The sequence below is a fragment of the Hyaena hyaena genome, unplaced genomic scaffold, assembly GCF_003009895.1.
Source record: "Hyaena hyaena isolate Hyena2069 unplaced genomic scaffold, ASM300989v1 scaffold_663, whole genome shotgun sequence".
NCBI classification, from domain to species: domain Eukaryota; kingdom Metazoa; phylum Chordata; class Mammalia; order Carnivora; family Hyaenidae; genus Hyaena; species Hyaena hyaena.
Genome location: NW_024081296.1, coordinates 347,174 through 366,419, shown reverse-complemented (window position 1 = coordinate 366,419; position 19,246 = coordinate 347,174). Strand labels below are relative to the sequence as shown.

Below are 19,246 nucleotides of genomic sequence, written 5' to 3'. Positions count from 1 at the left end.
TGCTGATGGGTCCTATCACCTCATCTGTCCCTTCACCTCTAGACACTCATTTTTTGTTTCAGGTGGTAAAGGTCATCATGTCCTCACCTTCTCCTATTTGCTCAGCCTAGAGCCTCTGGTTTCTGACAACGAAGTCTTGCAGATGCGGAAGAAGTCTGGCCAGGTAGGAAACGTCAGGGATTGATATCAGGCTTGGGTCCCGGTTCAAGACATAGTGCTAAACACGGGACACTCATTAAATCATTGAAGGTCTTGGGGTGCCTGGTGGCTCAGTCAGTTAAGCGTCCAACTTCGGCTCAGGTCATGATCTCACGGTTCGTGGGTTCGAGCCCCGCATCGGACTCTGTGCTGACAGCTAGCTCAGAGCCTGGAGCCTGTCTTCGGATTCTGTGTCTTCCTCTCTCTCTGACCCTCCCCTGCTCATGCTGTCTCTCTGTCTCTCTCAAAAATAAATAAAATTTTAAAAAATTTTTTAAAAATTCATTGAAGGTCTCTGAGTCTGTTGACTGACCTCGAATCAGGAAGCCCTCCCCCCTACCTTGCAAAATTGACATAAAGGTTGTGAAAGGGCTCTGGGAAAGTATATATAGCAATGTGTGTGTAATTACATGTTTGTAAAAAGATACTATGTCAAATGACATTTTCTAGAAAAGGAGAACAGGCTTGGATTGCCAAGTGGTAGGGAAGGCGAAGGGGATGTGGTTGTAAAAAAGCAACGCGAGGGATCCTTGTGGTGACAGAACTATTCTGTAACTTGACTGTGGTGGTGGCGGCAGATGAACGAACTTACACGTGAAAAGGCGGTACGGAGCTACATTCTGTACACACAGAGGAACAAGAATAAGTAAAACTGGGAAAATCTGGATTAGATCCTGAATTGTATCAATGTCAAAATCCTGATTATGATAGCACACGATGGTTTCCCAAGATGCTACCTCTGGGAGACACTAGTAATGAACAGTACACGAGATCTCTCTGTGTGGTTTTCTTTTTTTTTTTAATTGGAAGATAGTAGACACACAATGTCTCTGTGTTATGTCTCACAAGTGCATGTGGATTAATTATCTCAATAAAAAAAATTTTTTAAGTAAGCTTTACGCCCAACGTTGGGTTTGAACTCGACTCTGAGATCAAGAGTCACGTGCTCCATGGACTGAGCCAGCCAGGAGCCCCTATCTCAATAAAAATTTTAATTAAAAAAAAAAAGAAGTATCGTGTCTACCCTCTATTCCCTTATAGCAACTTCTCTCTTCTGTCCTTAAGAGGCTCCTCTTACGTGGTTCAACATGAACATGAAAAGAGGTCTCCATCTCCTCAAGGGTAAGATCCTAGCAGAGTAGGATCCAGGAGTAGTTTCTCAGATACTTCTGAGCCTTCTCTTCCTCATCAGCTTTGCTCTCGGTCTCAATAGGCTTGACCCTCAATCACTCCTTTAGAACATAATGTCCCTTCCACAGCGAGGAAGGACAACCAGCTGATGCCTGAAGCTGGAGCCTCTGTTGTTTCTATCCTGAAGAGCAATTGCTGCTAAGAAAACCTTGTGTAGCCATGATGAGTGCCAAGTTTAAGAAGTTTTGACTATGCCTGGGTATTGACAAATAAAGATCAAACCCGCATACAAAAATCCCCAAACAGCTATCAAACAGCTTTAATGAACCTCAGGTGGTTTTGTTGAAACCCACAATTGCTTCTGCTTTATCATGGAAATATGGACATGACCCTAATTAGTCAACTAATTATATTTGCCCATTTCCACCACTCTCAACCTGTGACCTGAAGTCTGTTACTCCAGTCCTCCCTGGCTGTGGCTCACAGAAGTGGTGGATGGGGCCACTGTTTCCTGCCCTGGAGTTAACTAAATCTAGTTTAGTGCTATCTTGAACGCCCCAGGCTTTGTGACACTTGAAATTCTAATTAGTGCAGAAAAGGGCTAAGTTGAAACAGCTTGTACTCCCTCAAGTATACCCGCTCTCAGGGCCCTATAATGTAATGAGGTCTATGAAATTTAAGATCTCGAAGAGAAATCCCTGCCCGGAGCAACAGCTGTACCCAGGATGACAAGAGGATTGGGGTTAAGTTAGGGGCTCCTGATAGGAGGGAGAGTACCCGCAAATGATCCCGTAGGGAGACCCACATGGCTCTGATCCAATCCGTTGTCGTGTGACCTTGAATTAGCGAGATTGACCCTCGGCTCTGGGTTGTGGGGATGTCAAAGAAAAAGCAGGAGGGGTTATGACTAAACAGATGGAAGACCTTACCCGGTCCCCACAAGGTGCAGTAGAGCAGGTGAGGGCGGCTGGGGCCAGGGAGAATCTCTCAAGAGCACTCCCTCTTGTAAGGAGTAGAGATGGAGGCAGAGGAGGAGACCCAGGGCCCCTGAAAGAGCCCCCACAAAGGAAAAAGGAAGTTCCCTGGCTACCACTTTGCAGTAGGAGCAGGCTGAATGTTTGCTGAACACATTTGGAAAAGGAAGAGAGGAGATAATCATCCTAATGAATGTGCAGGAGACAATAGAAGCTCCAGTGGGAGAATTATAAGCTCATTATGGTTTAATATGATGATTGATCATCTCTGCCCGCCAGCATTGTCCTAGAATAGTGATGAAGGTCGAGAGACCCACGCCAGTCAGAGTGCAAGCACCAGCCACCACACGAGAGAAAACATATTGGTATGTTACCAATTTTTTAATGTAAAAATTCACACATCTGGCCCCAATTCCCTAATTTTTCCCATAAACTGTCCTCCCTCTCCCGCCCCCACCCCCACCCCCACCCCCACCCCCTGCCGTCCTGCCCCATTTCTCTTTGATTTCTCAGCCTGGGAATTGTTTTGTTTTTGTGCCTCCATAGACCTGTTCGTCAGCTCTGGCCCCTGACCCCATCCCTTGAGAAAATGCCTACAGCTTCATGGGCTTCGGTAGGTCCGAAGGGCCCTTCAGTGGGTACTAGTTGGCACTCGGTTCAGGTGGAAGGCCCTGGATACCTCCCGATAGGCATTTCGAAGCAGGACGTAAGGAAAACAGGACTCCAGCATGTCCAGGGTCAGGAAGGAGGACTCCTCCACCACCTGGAAGAGAACGGGCCAAGAGATGAGAACCCCAGGGAGGGCTTGCCTCTGTGACACCCTGTTCCTTCATTCAGTTTCCGGGGCCCTCTGAGGCCCTTAGAGTCACAAGTGAGCAAGTTTCCAAATCACACTCCCCTCCTTCTTTCCTCACTTGGTTTAGCTTTAGGAAAGCAATGTGGCCTCTTCAGCTTCACTAGAATAGCCCCGGTGTCCCTTATCAGGGTTATAGGAAAGGCTCAGAAGCAAGAGGCAGGAAAGAATCCCTTCTGTGGTGGCAGAAAAACTCCCATTTTCCCCATTCTGGATGCCAAATCACTTGCGGGTGGGCAGTCCAGAAGCAGGTAAGGTTGGATAAAAGGGCTAATGACAGAGCTTTACAGAGAAGGCAACAATCACCACTGCAGGCCAAGAAAGAAGGGCCTGGAATCCACATGGGTCCTCTTGTGCCGGGTCTCAATCTCCTCCCTCCCTCAGTACAGTGCTTGGGGAGCAGTAAGGATGCTGCATAAAGGAGCAGGCATGATTAATTAGTTTAATTAGAAGCCTGTGTGCTATGGTGATCCCAGCAGCCCCCACAGCCAAGCAGAAAGATAGATCAAGATGCCTGGATAAGACTGAGGGTAGTGATGGAGGATGAGAGGGAAGGGGGACATACTGGCGAAGAGCCCCGCGGCCTAGTACTGGTGTGGAGGCTCCCCATCCCTGAAGAAGGAACAGGGTGTATTTCCTTCAGTGCTCGCCTCATCCATGAAGTTGTGGGACTAGAAAACACGAGCCGGAGAGAAGTGTCCCATATCCTCCGGCAATTTACACAGATGGGCCCTCCCCAATATGTCTGGTGTTTCACATCCTCAAATTCATTCTGGAAAGAGAATACGCCCTGCCTACTCTAATGTGTTTCTTTCTCTGAAGTCCTTTCAAGTTTTAAAATTTATAAGATTCTGCTGTTCTCAAATACATGCACACACAGCAGCCTCAGAGGAACAGACACTGCAGGCTGAAGGGAAGGAAAGGTGCCAGTAAAACAGTAGCTCTGATCTTGGGTTGGATAACAGAAGGAATTTCTTGCTAGACAAGACTTTCAAACCTGTCTAGGGGCCAGGAGAGAGACAAGGTCTCTTTTCCAGGATATGACTGTCAGGTACAGGGAAATGAGTGATGGCTTCAAGAAGAATCCACTGGCCCAAGACTTCGTATTCTTTGCTCCATTACGCACAGAAGATAACAGGGCTCCCACGTGGAGGAAATTCACGGCAGTGGAAACAGCCCTAGAGTGAAGGCCCAGAAACGTGGGTTCTCATGGCCTATATTTTGGGGAAGACCTTTTGCATGTCATCTTTCCCTCCCTTTCCTCAGTTTCCTCACCTATAAATTGTAAGGACTAGACTAATTGCCAGATCTTGTCTGATTCTGATGTCTAGAATTCCATGATTCTCTGAGAGTCGTCTCTTCCCTGGCTAAACCCATGCCAGGAACAGGCTGGCAGTAACAGGGGTGGGCACTGCCCAGGCTTGACAGCCAAGACAGAAAGACCCCCCAGGGAGAGAAGTGCCTGGCCAGGACTCCGGGCTACATGAGTAGCCTCTTAACTCAGAATACAGTTCCTTCCCCTGTATTCTGTGTGGAAATATTTGCATTTAAATTGCTTTGCAGCAGCTAGTCCCTAGGTCTCTCCCTCCAACAAAAAGCGCCTGCTCCTAGCTCTGTCCCAGCTACTCTGCAGCCTAGCTGTGATGCCACAAGGGGCGGACACCCTCCCACACCAGGCGGTGGGGAGAGCAGGGGACTAGCAAAGCAGGAGGCAGGGCTGAGTGGCAATACAGAATCACCTCCAACCTTGTGGAGGTGAAAACTGCCCAAGCAAATGAAGAGGCATTCCTAAATCATTCAGAAACTAAAATGAACAGAGGTGCCTGGGTGGCTCAGTCGGTTAAGTGTCCGACTTTGGCTCAGGTCATGATCTCACAGTTTGTGGGTTCGAGCCCTGCATCTGGCTCTGTGCTGACTGCTAGCTCGGAGCCTGGAGCCTGCTTCAAATTCTGTATCTCCCTCTCTCTCTGACCCTCCCCTGCTCACTCTCTCTCTCTCAGAAATAAATAAAACATTAAAAAAAATTTTTTTAATGAGCAGCAGAGAGAGAGAGAACTAACATTGGCTGAGCTTCTATTATGAACTAGGCACTTGCACATATATTTTCTTATGAATCCTAACATGCTATCACAAGGATTATTGCCCACTTTTACGGATAAAGAATCAGAGTCTCAGAAAGGTTAATTAACTTGCCCAAGGTCATGCTGCTCCAAAGACTGTGTTCCATCTAGCACACTACTGGCATTTGCCCTCATCTGCCTCCTCTGCCCTCTCACTCCTCACCACACCCCCCTCCCACACACACACATTCTCATGTCCATTCTCTTCTCATCTCCATCATAATCCTTAGCTCAATCTAGGCCGTTTTCTAGCTGAGACACAGATCCCACACAATGCCTGTGTATTTACATCAGACCCAAAGGGAATCCCAGGCATGCCTGCCCCTAACATCTGTGGGCCTTGCCAAGAGTACTACAGACCATGTGATTAACTAAATCAAACTATTATGGTCTATTGTTCAACTTTCACAATCTACCTTTATGATTTTGTGGAAGGTCGCATTTGAATTAAGAAGTCTTAGACTCAAAAAATGTTCTAAAAATTAATAAATAAAAATAGAGGGGTGACTGGGTGGCTCCAACTTCAGCTCAGGTCATGATCTCACGGTTCGTGAGTTTGAGCCCCGCGTGGGGCTCTGTGCTGACAGCTCAGAGCCTGGAGCCTGCTTTAGATTCTGTGCCTCCCTCTCTTTCTGCCCCTTCCCCACTCATGCTCATTCATGCTCTCTCTCTCTCTCTCAAAAATGAATAAGCATTAGCAAAGATGTTTTAAATAATAAAAAGAATTCTTAGACTCCTCAGAGATCTGCACCAGAAGAGGGTAGAGGGAACGAGCCCAGTCTGAGGGATTTTGTAGAGACATGTGGAACCCCTTTCTGCACATTTAAACTCCAGCCATAGATCCACTGGCACTAGATATACGTCCTTCAGCAGCAGAGTCCGCCTCAGTAGGATTACTTGGGGAAGAAACTCTGCACAAGCCCTCCAAGTAGGCTGGAGCTGCTTAACAGAGAATTCTGGGGTCCCGGAAATCTCCAGTGTGGACTCCAAGGTGGAGCACAGGCTCCAGATGGGCCTAGCCTCTCCCTGTAAGCCAGAGGAGGGCCTCTGACACACAGGGGCCAGGGCAGACGCCCCGCCTCCTGACCATATCTAAGTGCAGTACTAACCTGGAGAATCAGACGGTAAGAGCAAAAGAGTGAGTAAGCGTGTTGAAGAGGAAAACAGGGTCATGATTTTTTTTAAGTTAACTGAGTCAGAGTTCCCAGAAGTTTCTGCCAAAGTAACAAAAAGCCCACAGCCTGGGAAGGAAGAGATAGCAGGAGGCGCCTGATTCATGACCCACCTGCCTCTCGGTCTTAGAGCTTTTCAGCGGAAAATTCTCTCCTCCTCTGAGCTCCCATCTCCCCGCCCCTAGTTCAGCTCTGTGTTATCCAGCACCTTCCTCATAGCCCTTCTTAAGGACAAGCATACAGCGGTAAGAGGTGGTCGAGTAAAATCAAACATGAACTGGACAGGCAGTGATGGATGAGGGACGCGGCCCCCCCATCAGATCAGCCTTGAGAACACTGCAGGCAGACGGGCCCAGCCGGCCAGGGACAAGGTGGGTTCTGTCCTGCAGAGAAGTCACTGAAGGCTCTACCTTGGGGTTACAGGACATGGAATGGTAACCAGAGTGGGAGTCCTAACGGTCAGGCCGAATTCAGTTTTGAGGTCACGCTTTTGAGTGACAGCAAGGCAAAGACACAAAAACCCTCTAGAAGAGTCTCCCTTTGCTCTGTCTGTCCCCAGACTAATGTAAATGAGATACATACCAAGCGCATGAGCAGAGAAATGGATTCCCGATTTCTGGTTTTGAGCTTGTCAGTCTCCTGGCCCAGCTGCAGGAGGCTGACAGAAGCCACCTGTAGGGGAAGAATTTGTAAGAAAGCAGATTTTTATGGAGGTCAGAGTAGGACAGCCTCAGGCTACAGGAAGTTAAGCAAAGATCAAGGAGGAGAGTTAAGAAGTGCTGGGATGCTCCTGGAGATGCTGGGTGGGAAAATAGAGAATCCCTGAGGCTCCAGAGAGGCACCTTGCCAGTAAACCAGGCGGCACCGACCACAGGAGGTTACAAGGGGGGTGGACAAAAGCTAGAACAAAGGCAGGTAATACTGTATGCTGGAGATTAATCCCAGGCAGCCTTCAGACAGCACTGTCACCAGGCTGTTTATGGCTGACTCCCCACCAGACAAGAGACAAAGCTGGGCCTTTGATTCAGAGGCAGTGTTCTTCATATTCCCCTCCTGTCAACTCCCAAATGGCTGTCCTCTCCATTCACCTCCAGCCATCCCCCCCCCTCCACCCCGCCCCAGATCAAAGAGGGAGGAAGAAACATGATTAACTGCATCCCAGGCTCAGGTTACTCTCATTGAGCAAACAAACAGGGCAAATGGGAAAGGGAGGGGGGGGGGCTTCTCACCCCATCTGAGAGATCTGGTGGAATATTCTTTATAGCTAAGATGCTTGGAACCCATTCTGATTGGCTGGCTGGCCCAGTTTAAATGGAGACCCTCTAACTAAGCTTCTAGGACAATGGTATGATTCCCGAGAGAATACGATTTACTGTATTTCCTCCTAAAAGGAGACAAATGAGGCCGTAGTTCTTAAGTCAGGCCCATGCTTTGCAGAGGAATAAGCTCCCCATTGTTGAGAATGCTCAAGCCAGGCAGCGGGTAATGGGCCATGTATCAGAAGCGTATGGATGGAATTCCACGGAGGACTTAGAATGGAAAACCCCAGGGCCTCTCTTCAACAATGTAAAGAAACTACTTACTCTCTGTTTTCCCAGAGGCAAAACTTAAGATGAATGGTGATTGTTACAAGGAGTCAAACCTTGGCTAAAAATATTTCTTGAAACAATTTTTCTCAAATAAATTGGATGTGACCTACAGTAGAATCGGCTGCCTGATTATAAGCCCCAGTCCTAGAAATCAAGCCCAGTGGTTCTCAAAGTGAGATCCCAGGATGAACGGCACCAACATCACTTGGGAACTTGGAAATGCAGATTTTCTAGTCCCACCTCAAATCTACTGAATCAGAAATTCTGCAGGTGATTCTGATTTACACTAACATTTGAGAATGTGAAAAAAAGCTTGCTTGCTTGCTTGCTTGCTTGCTTGCTTTGTCAGGATGAGAGTTGGAAAGGGCCTCCTTATAGGTTCTAAAACTCAGTGTCTCCAATTTGATTGTACATCAGATGTCCTGGAGACCTTATTAGAAACAGAGGACTTGGGGATGCCTGGGTGGCTCAGTCTGTTAAGCGACCGACTCTTGATCTCAGCTCAGCTCTTTGTCTCAAAGCCCCATGTTGGGCCTGAGGCGGGCTCCAACATGGGCTCCACACTGGGCATCAAGCATACTTTAAAGGAAAAATAAAAAACAAAAACAGAGTCCTGGACTCACCCTAGGTTATTCTAATTCAGTAGGTCTGGCATAAGGATCAGGAACCTGTATTTCAACAAGCTCTTTGGGATATTCTCAGGCACACCAAGGGTAGTGAGTGATTAGTTCGGTTTAATCTCCCTAGTTAACGAATGGACAAAATGAGGCCCCAAAAGTTTGGCTCTTCAGAGGCCACACAACTTCTTAGTAGCAGATCCAGAACTAGAACTCAGATTTGCTGACTTAGTCCAATGCTCTTTCCAAGTATTCAAGCAGAGGCTGAAACACTAGCTCTTAGGAAATTTAGAAGAAACTCCCACCTTTCACAAAGTGACCACTATTACTGAATGAATGGTGTGGAAGGTTAGACTCCAAGCCTGCCCAGCAATAGCTGTCTATGGATTTAAGTCATACCACTTCCTGCCAGACTTTGCAATCTTCCATTTCATTCCAAAAGACTTTGCAATCTTGCATTCCTTATAACCCAGGGCCACTCACCACCAGAAACTCCTTGAGGTGAGTTTCAATGTTCTTGTTGTAGAGTGTGAAGAGGGCGGCAGATACCTGGATGATGGCTTTGGTCAAGCAGTGAATATTGTTGTTGTAACCTAGGTTATGATGGACAGAGGGGGAGAGAAACGAAAGGAAATAAAGTGAGCCACCCCAGGCTGACCCCAGCTGGTACTTTCTCAGTTTTTCAGGCTAGCACCCCCCACCCCTGCCCTCGCTCTTTGCCACCAAAAGGACCAGGAGGCATTTGGGAAATGATAGTCCTAAGAAATATCAGGGGGTATTTAGGTATTAGGAGAAGGATATTCCTAAAACCTTTCATTGGAATTGAATTTTCCAGAGGCTTCGTTCTCAAGTATTTTTTTGAAACAGACCTTTACACCTGAGTCAGAACTCTCTTTCTCCAGATAAATGTCTCCATGTCATCTTCCTACCCCAGGAGACTAACCTAATAGCACTGGTCCCTCAAACTTACTCCCTACTTACCATCCTTCTCAATACTATAGAAGGAAGAAGGGTCCGTGGCGAGGAGTGGGAGGGAAACAGCCAGAAAGATCAAGAGCAGGCAGGCCACCTTATATTCCTCCTCAGAAGATGAAGTATCTGGTAGGAAGATAAAAAGAAAAAAGGAAAAAGTAAAATCAGCAAACAGGAGCTATCTATAGGGGTCCTACGTCACATAACTACTAGGAAGATCCCGTACAGAAATTATCTACGAAAACATTTTCCAAAGCACTGTAGGCAAGTCATTATTGCTGAAGGGGAACAGGACTGGCCTCCACTTATCATGAGGGGCCTGATCCCAGAGGTCTCCTCTGGTGACTGGAGCAGAGCTCTTCATGAAGGGCTCTGCTGACATGCAGTCCAAGGAAGCTGTCAGCTGCCTGATGGGGTGGGGAGGCAGGAAGGAGAGGAAAGAGTCTCACCAAACCAAGAGAGAAGGGCCAGTCCAGCAATTGTGAAAGGACTTAATACCAGCCCCTGGGTTTCATCCCATTTGGAGTATGTGTAAGAAAGAGGAAATGTGTAACCGGAAATGTAACAGACAATGGGAGACAAGGGGAAGAAGTGAATAGTGCCAAGGTGAATCTATGGGAGGGGAGAGCACCAGATCACTCTGAGGCACATAGATGCTATACCATACAACTCAGCATGAAATCATATATAACCGTGGATTTCTTTCTCATTGTTTCAGTTTCATTAATTTTATCTCCCCAACTAGATCGCAAGTTCCTTTGAGCATTTGCTGAGCATCAAAGAGACTCTCACTTAATATTTTTCAGCAGATTGACAGGTCAACGGGTTGGAACCTGGTTAGGAATCTAAATTGCCTATGTAAGTATTTTCTAGGGGTGAGGGACTGCATTTTAAGTCTTTCCTTAGCTCCCAGCTTATAGCCTCTGAATTCACAATCCCAAGTAAAGGTTTCTTTTGACATTGACACTTTCCCACCTAAAAATATGGCCCAAACCCTCCCTTGCCCACTTTCCCCAATTTTACCAGCTTTCATATTGGCAATGGCAGCCACCAGGGCTGGGTCAATGTCACAGCCCACTCCTGCAGCAGACGCCAGCTCAAAGACACTCAGGGTCACCTAGTAGAGAAGAAAACAACGTTCTGGACAGGATTCCCAGAGGGAACTGTTTGGCAAAAGCTACAGGCGGCTAGGATTCCTGGATCACAGATTTTAAACCTTCGACGTATTATCATCTTTTCTAAGCATTCTTTTCACAGCTCTCCCTGACCTACAGGGAAAAAGCACAAATGCTTTTGTTTGGCATTCAGATACTCCATAGTACAAATTTACTTTCTCAATATTAATTCCCCAAGTGCTTCCCACAGTCAATGCAGCCAGAGTTATCAATTCACTCTCTCCAAACTACAACTCGCTTCCTTATTGTCATACTTACTATCATACTTTGGTTCATGTCCTTCTCTCTTCTCTGCTTATAGCTAAGTGACACCCATCCCTTGAGGCTTCACTCAAATCTCATATTGTGTGTGAAGCCCTCCCTGAAACACTTCAGCCCCAACTCATCTCTTCTTTCTTAAAGTGGTACAACGGACTTAGCACAGATCACACACCGCTCCTGGTATTATCAGTTACCTTTTCCCATAGGAGATGGGACATATGGCTTATCTCACCACCTAGAAAACAAGCCTTTACAACCTCATGGCATCTGAGAGGTTAAAAAAGGCCTTGGTGTGAGAAGATCTGGGTTCAAATCCCAGGACCACCACTTTCTAAATGTGTCATCTTGGCTAAAAATTACTTAACCTCTTTCAGCCTCAGTTTCCTCATCTGTAAGACTGGGGGAATACCTCACAGAGCTGTTGTGTAGATTAAATTAGGTCACATGTATAAGGCATCTACCCTATACACTCAGAGTCACTAATACTCCAATAAATATTATTCCTTTCCTCCTCTTCCTTTATCTCAAAGCCAGGAACACTGCACTTCTTTTTCTCTTTAGTTTTTAACACAACGCTAAGCACAGAGAAGGTATTCAATTGATATTTATTGATTGATGGAACTTAAACAAAACAGATGAACATATGGGAAAGGGAGCAGAGAGAAGAGAGGAAACAAACCGTAAGAGTCTCTTAACAATAGAGAACAAACTACATATTGATGGAGGGAGGTGGGTGGGTAATAGGCTAGATGGGTGATGGGCATTAAGGAGGGCACTTGTGATGAGCACTGGGTATTGTATGTAAGTAATGAATCACTAAATTCTACTCCTGAAATCAGTATTGAACTGTACGTTAACTAAGCAAAATTTAAATTAAAAAATATACATTTATTGACTGATGCTTGAATCTCTAGTACTTAAAGTTGAGTTCCCAGGATATAGCCCCAAAGCCCCACTCCCATTCCAAGTATTTAGACCTCATTTGAAGTTAACCAAAGTACTTTCAAATGTTTGGAGAGAACAATTGTTTCAAGAGAAGACAACTGAGTGGGGTAACTTTAGCAAAGAACCCTACAGACATACCAGTGTACACACACTTTGCCTATGGTACTTGACATGGAAGGCACGCCTTTGCCACATTCTACTCCCTTTATTGAGCCTATTAAATTGCCTATAGTTCATGGGTCTGAGGAGATCAGGGACCTGGTCCATGACCTGTGGTTTTTCTGGAAGAAGAAAGGGATGATCGAAGGAGTCTTATTTTCTCTTTCCCTAATCTTCACACTCCTTTGAGGCAGCAACAGAATCTCTGATGGACAGGCCACCATCCCTCCCTTTCCCTGCTCCAACCTGCTTATTTTCACAAGCAGGCAGAGCCTAAAACTCAGTGCTGCCCAGGAGATCCAGGTAGACAAGGTTTTGACAGGCTACAGCATTCGTCTCCAACATCAGCAGCTTCCAGAAACCCAGGTTCACCGTAAAAGAACAGTCAGAAGGGGCAGCCAGCCCAGTGAAACATCAAACCCACACGGTCCCCAGGACCGCTTCAGCCTTAAGTTCAGGCAGAGAGAGGGGAGATTTCACAATTCCTTTAATCTCAGGGCAAGGAAGTTTTTCTTAATAACTTTGATTCTTCCTGCTAACCAGTTCCCTCTTAATCACAGAGCTCTCTCCATGAAGGAACTCAAGGGCAAGAGAAGTGGCCTACCCTATGTGTCTGAAGGCCCTTGTTCCCAGCCTTTGACTGTATATCCTACATAACAGACGCGTTTGTTGCGGGTGTTTCAAAGGACAAGATGATGCTGCAAAGGTGAGGGGGTGCAGAGAAATGGATGTTTGACTCAGGGTGCCTGCAGAAGCCCCTCCTCCTTTGTCCATCTCTGTGGTAAATGCGGCCCCGAGCCAAGTGACACAAACATAGAGGAATCAAAAAGTTTCAGCACTAGGAGGAAGGAGAGGCCAGAAAAAGGAAACCGAGCTCAGGTGGGGTGGGTGGGAATGGAAGCAATAAATCTTTTTACAAAAAGTACCTGAGCTCCTGACTGAAAAGGGGACTTGTTAGCACATAGTTCAGTATCTACTTTGCACACTTTAGGTAGAAAAACCTACAGAGCACCCTAGATCTTACCTTTCTCCAGTAACGTTTCCCCACCCCTCACAGGTCGGCCAGGCCCGCACTTCTGTCCGTCCCCTCGTGTCTCCCCAGCTCTGCCCTGTCTCTCCAAGAATATCATCTGACAAGTGCTCCTCTCTCTACAAAATCTCTCCCAGCGCTTTCCTATTCAAACGCTGGCTCCTTCCCTCCAGTTTTCTTCAGAGCCCTCCCTCCCTTACAAGGTCCTGGCTACATCCTCTTCAACAACAATCTCCTAAGCGGATTGCACTTAGCACTGTCCCATACCTTGATGTCTGTGTCCGGGGTGACAAACTCCTTCAGGCACTCAATGGGACCTATAAGAAATGGGCAGTGGGAAGAGAACACCTGCAGGAGGAAGATAAATGAGTCCACGGGGCAGCGCCCATACCTTCAAACCTAGACAGAAACAAACATAACAAGGGCCCCAACTTGGATAAGGGCCCAGCCAGCTTCCCATGCAGCCCCCTCATCATGCCTTTAGGTGTCCTCCCCTCGTCTGTCGCGAGAGACCTCTACCAAATTAAGTTTCTCCTTTCTCCTCAACGCTCACCACCCATTTCCACAACTTCTCACACAAACCCTCCCCTCAGAGACATCTGTGATTCTGGGGCAGCACCTTCCCCTCAACTCACCTCCCGAAGTCCCTCTTGGGCCATGGCCCTAAAACTGAGGATAACGCCAATGATGGTCATGCGCTTCAGCACATTATCAGCCCCTGAGGAGAAAGAAGAGCGTCAGAAAAGTAGAACTTAGGAGAATAGTGATGGTTTTACTTCTGCACACCCAGCCTAGCCCCTGCCCCGATCCCCCAAAACGCCTGTCATCCATAATGCTGTTGCCACGGTTCCTTCTCCCATCAGGGAGGTGCTCACCTATCAGCTGGGGCAGCAGAGAAGCCATCAAGTCTGCCTTGCTAAAGTTGGATCTGATCTGAACAAGTACATCCATGTTTTCCACCACCAGCTTCTGCAGCCAGGACACAGAGACATTAAGGAGGACAAGACAAGACCATGGTACATGCCCCTACCCCCCACCAGTCTCCTCCTCCTGCCCCTTTTCTCTGAGGCCGGACCTTTTCCCAGGCCTTGTTTCCACAGTACCTTCAGCTCCATAATCTGAGATGTCACATGCCACATCAGGTTTTCATTCAGGAACTTCATGCCATAGGGGCCCAATAGTTCAGCCAAGGCCCGCATCTCTGAAATAAAGTTACAGAGGTCCCAGGTAGGATTCAGAGGGCCCTGGGCTGTTTGCACCACAGATATAGGGTAAATCTAACATTTACAATGTTTTTCCTCAAGGAAAGGAAGTGGGGAGGTGGGGAGCCAAAGTAGCCTGAAATCCTACATTTCAGGTGACAAATCTGGCCACCATGTGGGACAATTTACTTTCTCCCCACTGGTACTCATGCAAACACTTACTACAAATGATATTTACTTTAGATTCTTACAGGATGCTATACTCTCCCAAGTCCCTTTCTGTGGTACCTGGTTTTTGCTCTTGCTGGACTAGCTGTACTAACTTGATTAGAGGTTAAGACGTTAAGGAAGTCACTGATCCTTTCTGAGGCTCCATTTACTTCTCTGTAAAATGAAGAAATTAATATCTTCCCTGAATACTTCACGGAGTTGATATGAGAGTCAATAAGATACCATCATAAAAACCTTAGAAACTCATAAAGATATATATGACTAAAGGATTATTGATATGATCATTATTAACAGCCCTCTGAGGTACACAGCACATCCTTCGGGTTTAACAGATATGGGAGGGTTAAGTGTTTGTCCAAGGTCCCTTAACCAACTCAAGGGCTGGTACCTGAAACCCAGCGCAATGTCCTATTGCCCCTTACTGTAGCTACCACAACTAGTTTCTTACCTAAGGTCTGGTGTTTTCTGTGTTCCTCCCTCGCTTCCCTTATTTAATGCCTCACTGTCCAAATTTTCCTCTCCTTTAGCTACTTTTTCTCTTTCATAATCAACACACATCCCCAGAATCCCAGTTGTTTTTTCCTCTAAATCCTTCTTCCCTCTAGTCTGCCCCAGAGGCGTTATCTGTCCCTACTCGTCCAGCGTCTGGCCCTTTGTGAATTAAATGAAACCCACCTGGGGAAATCCCCTATTAGAAACACTAGTGACAAATCCAAATAGGAAGGACCTCCAGTGATGATCTTTGGCCATACAGCGTCCCAGCAGAGAAAATCATAAAAGACCAAAAGTAACAACCACAAGAGACCAGTAGCAGAAAAGCGAGTTTAATATCGTTAACAGGAGTCCAGAGGGGAAAGAAATCAAGGTTCCCACTCGAGCTGTTGAAGGCAGGACCAGCTGATCTGTACTTCCACCAAGGACAGAGGAAGTGGAACTGGTCAGAGCTCCACCTAGAGTAAACACCACACGTTTTTGGCCTCTCCTATTTATAGTAAAAAGAACTGAATGGAGAACTAGAAAAAGATGTCCCACCGGATAATGCTAAAATGGCTGACAGAGAGGAAGAGGGGCTGAACTGCTGAACTGATCATCCAGTTTGGATCTGCCAAATATCCTTCCTCTAGTCTTCTCAACTCCAGGCTAGTAACCCTAGGCCATCCTTCTCTTTCCATCTATCTATTTTTACAGTAGCATTGCCCCATCACCATGGTAACTCAGGGAAATTGGGGTGGGGGTGGTAGAAGGGGGAATCAGCCTTACCTCCTGCTGCTCATCAGTTGTCAGCAAGTCCTAAGGCTGATTTTAGATGCTGCCTACAGTTTGTGGGTGGAGTTGATGAAATGGGACATCTGAAAACTCCAGCAGGCAAAAAGTAGGGTCAGCTTACTGATGGCGTCAGTATGAGGGTAGGAAGGAGACAGAGCTGGACAACAGAACTATGTACTCTTCCATAACACGCGCGCACATACACACACACACACACACACACACACACACACACACAAGGAAGGGGAAGAATGGAGAAGGTGGGGTCATGAAAACATCCCCCACCTGTACCAGATGCCATGCAGGATCCACGATTTATATAGAGGTGAAAGGAAGGAGGAAACAGGAGGATAGTTCATCAGTCAGTCAGTCAAACAAATCCATTATAAAGGATGTGTATGGCTTCCAGCCCTCTTTTAAAAAGAGAAGAACACCCCAACTCATTCACTCCACAATCCTTACCCACTGGCCTTGAGACACAAAAGCATTTCTACACAGTGGGAAGCAGCACTACATATGATTAAGCACCCAGGTTCTAGAATTTGACTGCCTCAAATTCTAGAGTTGAAATCCCCATTCAGACATTTATGAATGTGTGATCTTAGGTAAGCTCCTTAACCTCCCTGTGTCTCAGTGTCCTCATCTATAAAATGGGGGGTAATGGGCATCCCTATCTCAAAGCCATTGTGAGGATTAAAGGAATTAATACGTGTGAACATTTAGAACTTAGCCCACAGCAGGGCACCTGGGTGGCTCAGTCGGTTACGCATCTGAGTTCTGCTCAGGTCACGATCTCATGGTTGGTGGGTTTGAGCCCCGCGTCAGGCTCTGTGCTGACAGCTCAGAGCCTGGAGCCTGCTTCAGGTTCTGTGTCTCCTCTCTCTGCCCCTCCCTCACTCTTTCTCTCAAAAATAAACATTAAAAACAAAAAAAAGAACTTAGCCCACAGTGAATGTCATCTATTGTTTTCTCATCATCAACAATCCAAGCTCTGGCTAAGACCCTAAAATTTATCCCTAAGAAACAAGATGCCATGACATCAGACCACTATTTAATAATTTCCAGTATCCGAATTCCCTCTTTACATTTATTTATCCTTTGCCCTTCATTATATGTCCTACTCTTTATTCCATGTGGAAATGGAAAATAACTATTTACCACCATTCAAAAAGTAAACGCTTCCAGTGACTTGAGTGCCCTTGCCTAGCTCCTAACTCCCCTCATTTTCCCTCTCCAACTGCAACCCCCAGGCCCTTCCCCAATCCTGGGTGTCACTTAGGATCTCTTTATTGCCCCCAACCGCCAAGGAGCATACAGAATGAGCCCCTGGGAAGGTGTGTAGGCCGAGATACTGAACTGAGGGCAAAGGCGCAGGTCCTAGCCAAGGAGACCAGGCCCCAGGCTCACCAGAGACGTCAGAGAACTCTTCTGCGCTGAAGTTCTGCTCCCCCTCTCTGGGGAGGCTGATGAAGGCCTGCATGGCTGGGGAGAGGATGATGGTCCCACTGCTTGCCTGTCTAAGCAGGCTTTCTAGGTACCTACAGGGTTGGCCAGGAAAACACATGAGATTAGCATTCGATCCTTTCTCCCTGCCATGGCTCCTTACTACTGCCACGGGGCTCAGGAAGAGAAACGCTGCCAAGGGCTGGGGTGGGTAGAAGAAACTCAAAGAAGACAGTAAAACACTCTAATTAACACCCCAAGCTATTGGCTCAAAAACAATTGGTGGTGTTGTAATTCCGTTTCTCCTCCAATCTGCAGGGTATTTCACAGAGCTGTCAAATGTAGCGGTATGCGCTCCCCTCTCTCAGCCCCTGCTCTTTTCCAACTGTTCTCTCCCCTCTCCCTTGGCCTTTCTCTGTCAGGTAAGAGGAGCCCAAACTGACATGAAAAAAGTTCCTACTAACTGGGCTCCTCTGAAATATACTTAGCCTCGACCTCTCCAATGAGAATGTTGGACTGAGGACGTAGGATTCTAGAAGTCAAGCCTCCTGGACAGACAGAGGCCTCTTGAACACTGGTCATCCAGCCTTCAAATTATTCCCTCCTGACCCCCGGGCAAAGGACAGGGTGGCCAGACCATGCCACTCACCCAGGCACTAGCTCTGGGCGTAGGTCTTATAGAAGTCACAAGCCAACCACAGGTGGGCCAAACCCAGCCGTCAAAGGTGATTTTATATTTTCTTTTAATTTGAATTTGTTGTCAAAATTTTGAAACTGGGAGACTTTACATTAAAAGTAAGGCTTTTAGTGGGGTAGTGATCAGGGGGAGGTAAGTGGTGGGTGCCCCCTACAGAGAAGCATGCCCTCTTTAACAACTCAGAGTCTTCACCTAACCCACAACATTCATTTGCCTTTCCTGACACGCCCCTATTGGCATTTTTACTCGCAAAACTGGTCTCAGTCGAAATTCCCCCCTACTGGGGGGGGGGGGGGAGTGTCTTTGCAGACCTGCTCCTGCTGAGCTGATATTGGATTAAGAGCGCCACCCAGTGGCTTGGGGAGGTAGGAATCCAGCTCCTTTCTATCCTTAAAATCTCAAAGGAAACGTTGCTGATTCCTACCTCCTCTGGTTTTGGAGAGGAGGCCCCCTTCCTATTAAAAACAATCTGTTAGACTGGACATGGCCATGTCTGGGATAAGGTGATTGCATCTGGAGATATTGTGTTAGACAGAATAGTCTTCAGGGAGAGAAGCTGGACAAAGAGAAATAAGAGAACTTCAGAAAGAGGAAAAGAGAGCATTTGAAAGTAAAACGGTAAGAATCCAGGAAAGGAACTGGAGACTATGAGGGAAAAGGTCAAATTGCTACAGAGTAGATGAATGGATGTTACATGGAAGGTCAGAAATAGATGTTACATGGAAGGTCCCCAGTGGAAAGAAGGACATCTGGGTTTGCTTCCCCCCTCATTGCTCTAGTCCTCAAGCAGCAACAAGCCTCTACTTGGGGGTCTATGACCCTGGGAGCTAAAATGCCTGGACCTGAGGTCTGACTGTGTAAAGGCAAAAGTGGTAATAAGGGGTAAGGCAGTGGAAGAAGGCAAACAACACTGACCAATTTGTGTAGAGAGTGGTGATCGTCTGTTCCCCACACGAGTCCAGTGGCTGTGTCTGCTGCAGGAGGGCGTTGCGGATGACTCTAGAAACATCTGCACCCACAAACTGGGCCAGTGACTGTATGAAACTGACATACGCCTTGACTCCTGCCAACAGTTCAGAAGGCCTCGCGATCTCCTGGGTTGTGGCGTTGTAGCCAGCCAGCCACACAATGGCTCTGGGTGACAAAAGTCATAACCACACTTATAATATTAAACACGGTAGCAGCATATTTATAGTGTGTTCCAGGTGCTG

General features: G+C 46.9%; 1 protein-coding gene across 1 annotated transcript in view; it reads right to left on the bottom strand.

Annotated features, from left to right (window-relative positions):
- Positions 1 to 2,700: 2,700 nt before the first annotated feature.
- The window catches only part of NCKAP1L (NCK associated protein 1 like), a 39,538-nt gene continuing 22,992 nt past the window's right edge, over positions 2,701 to 19,246 (bottom strand). Inside the window, exons 21-31 of the mRNA XM_039217001.1 lie at positions 18,951 to 19,169; positions 17,303 to 17,433; positions 14,300 to 14,397; positions 14,072 to 14,165; positions 13,832 to 13,914; positions 13,464 to 13,544; positions 10,650 to 10,743; positions 9,636 to 9,752; positions 9,138 to 9,247; positions 7,031 to 7,120; positions 2,701 to 3,066 (exon numbers count right to left, since the gene is read on the bottom strand). Coding sequence (XP_039072932.1) covers positions 2,935 to 3,066; positions 7,031 to 7,120; positions 9,138 to 9,247; positions 9,636 to 9,752; positions 10,650 to 10,743; positions 13,464 to 13,544; positions 13,832 to 13,914; positions 14,072 to 14,165; positions 14,300 to 14,397; positions 17,303 to 17,433; positions 18,951 to 19,169 — 1,249 coding nt within the window. The 3' untranslated portion in view covers positions 2,701 to 2,934. The remainder of the gene's footprint in view (positions 3,067 to 7,030; positions 7,121 to 9,137; positions 9,248 to 9,635; positions 9,753 to 10,649; positions 10,744 to 13,463; positions 13,545 to 13,831; positions 13,915 to 14,071; positions 14,166 to 14,299; positions 14,398 to 17,302; positions 17,434 to 18,950; positions 19,170 to 19,246) is intronic.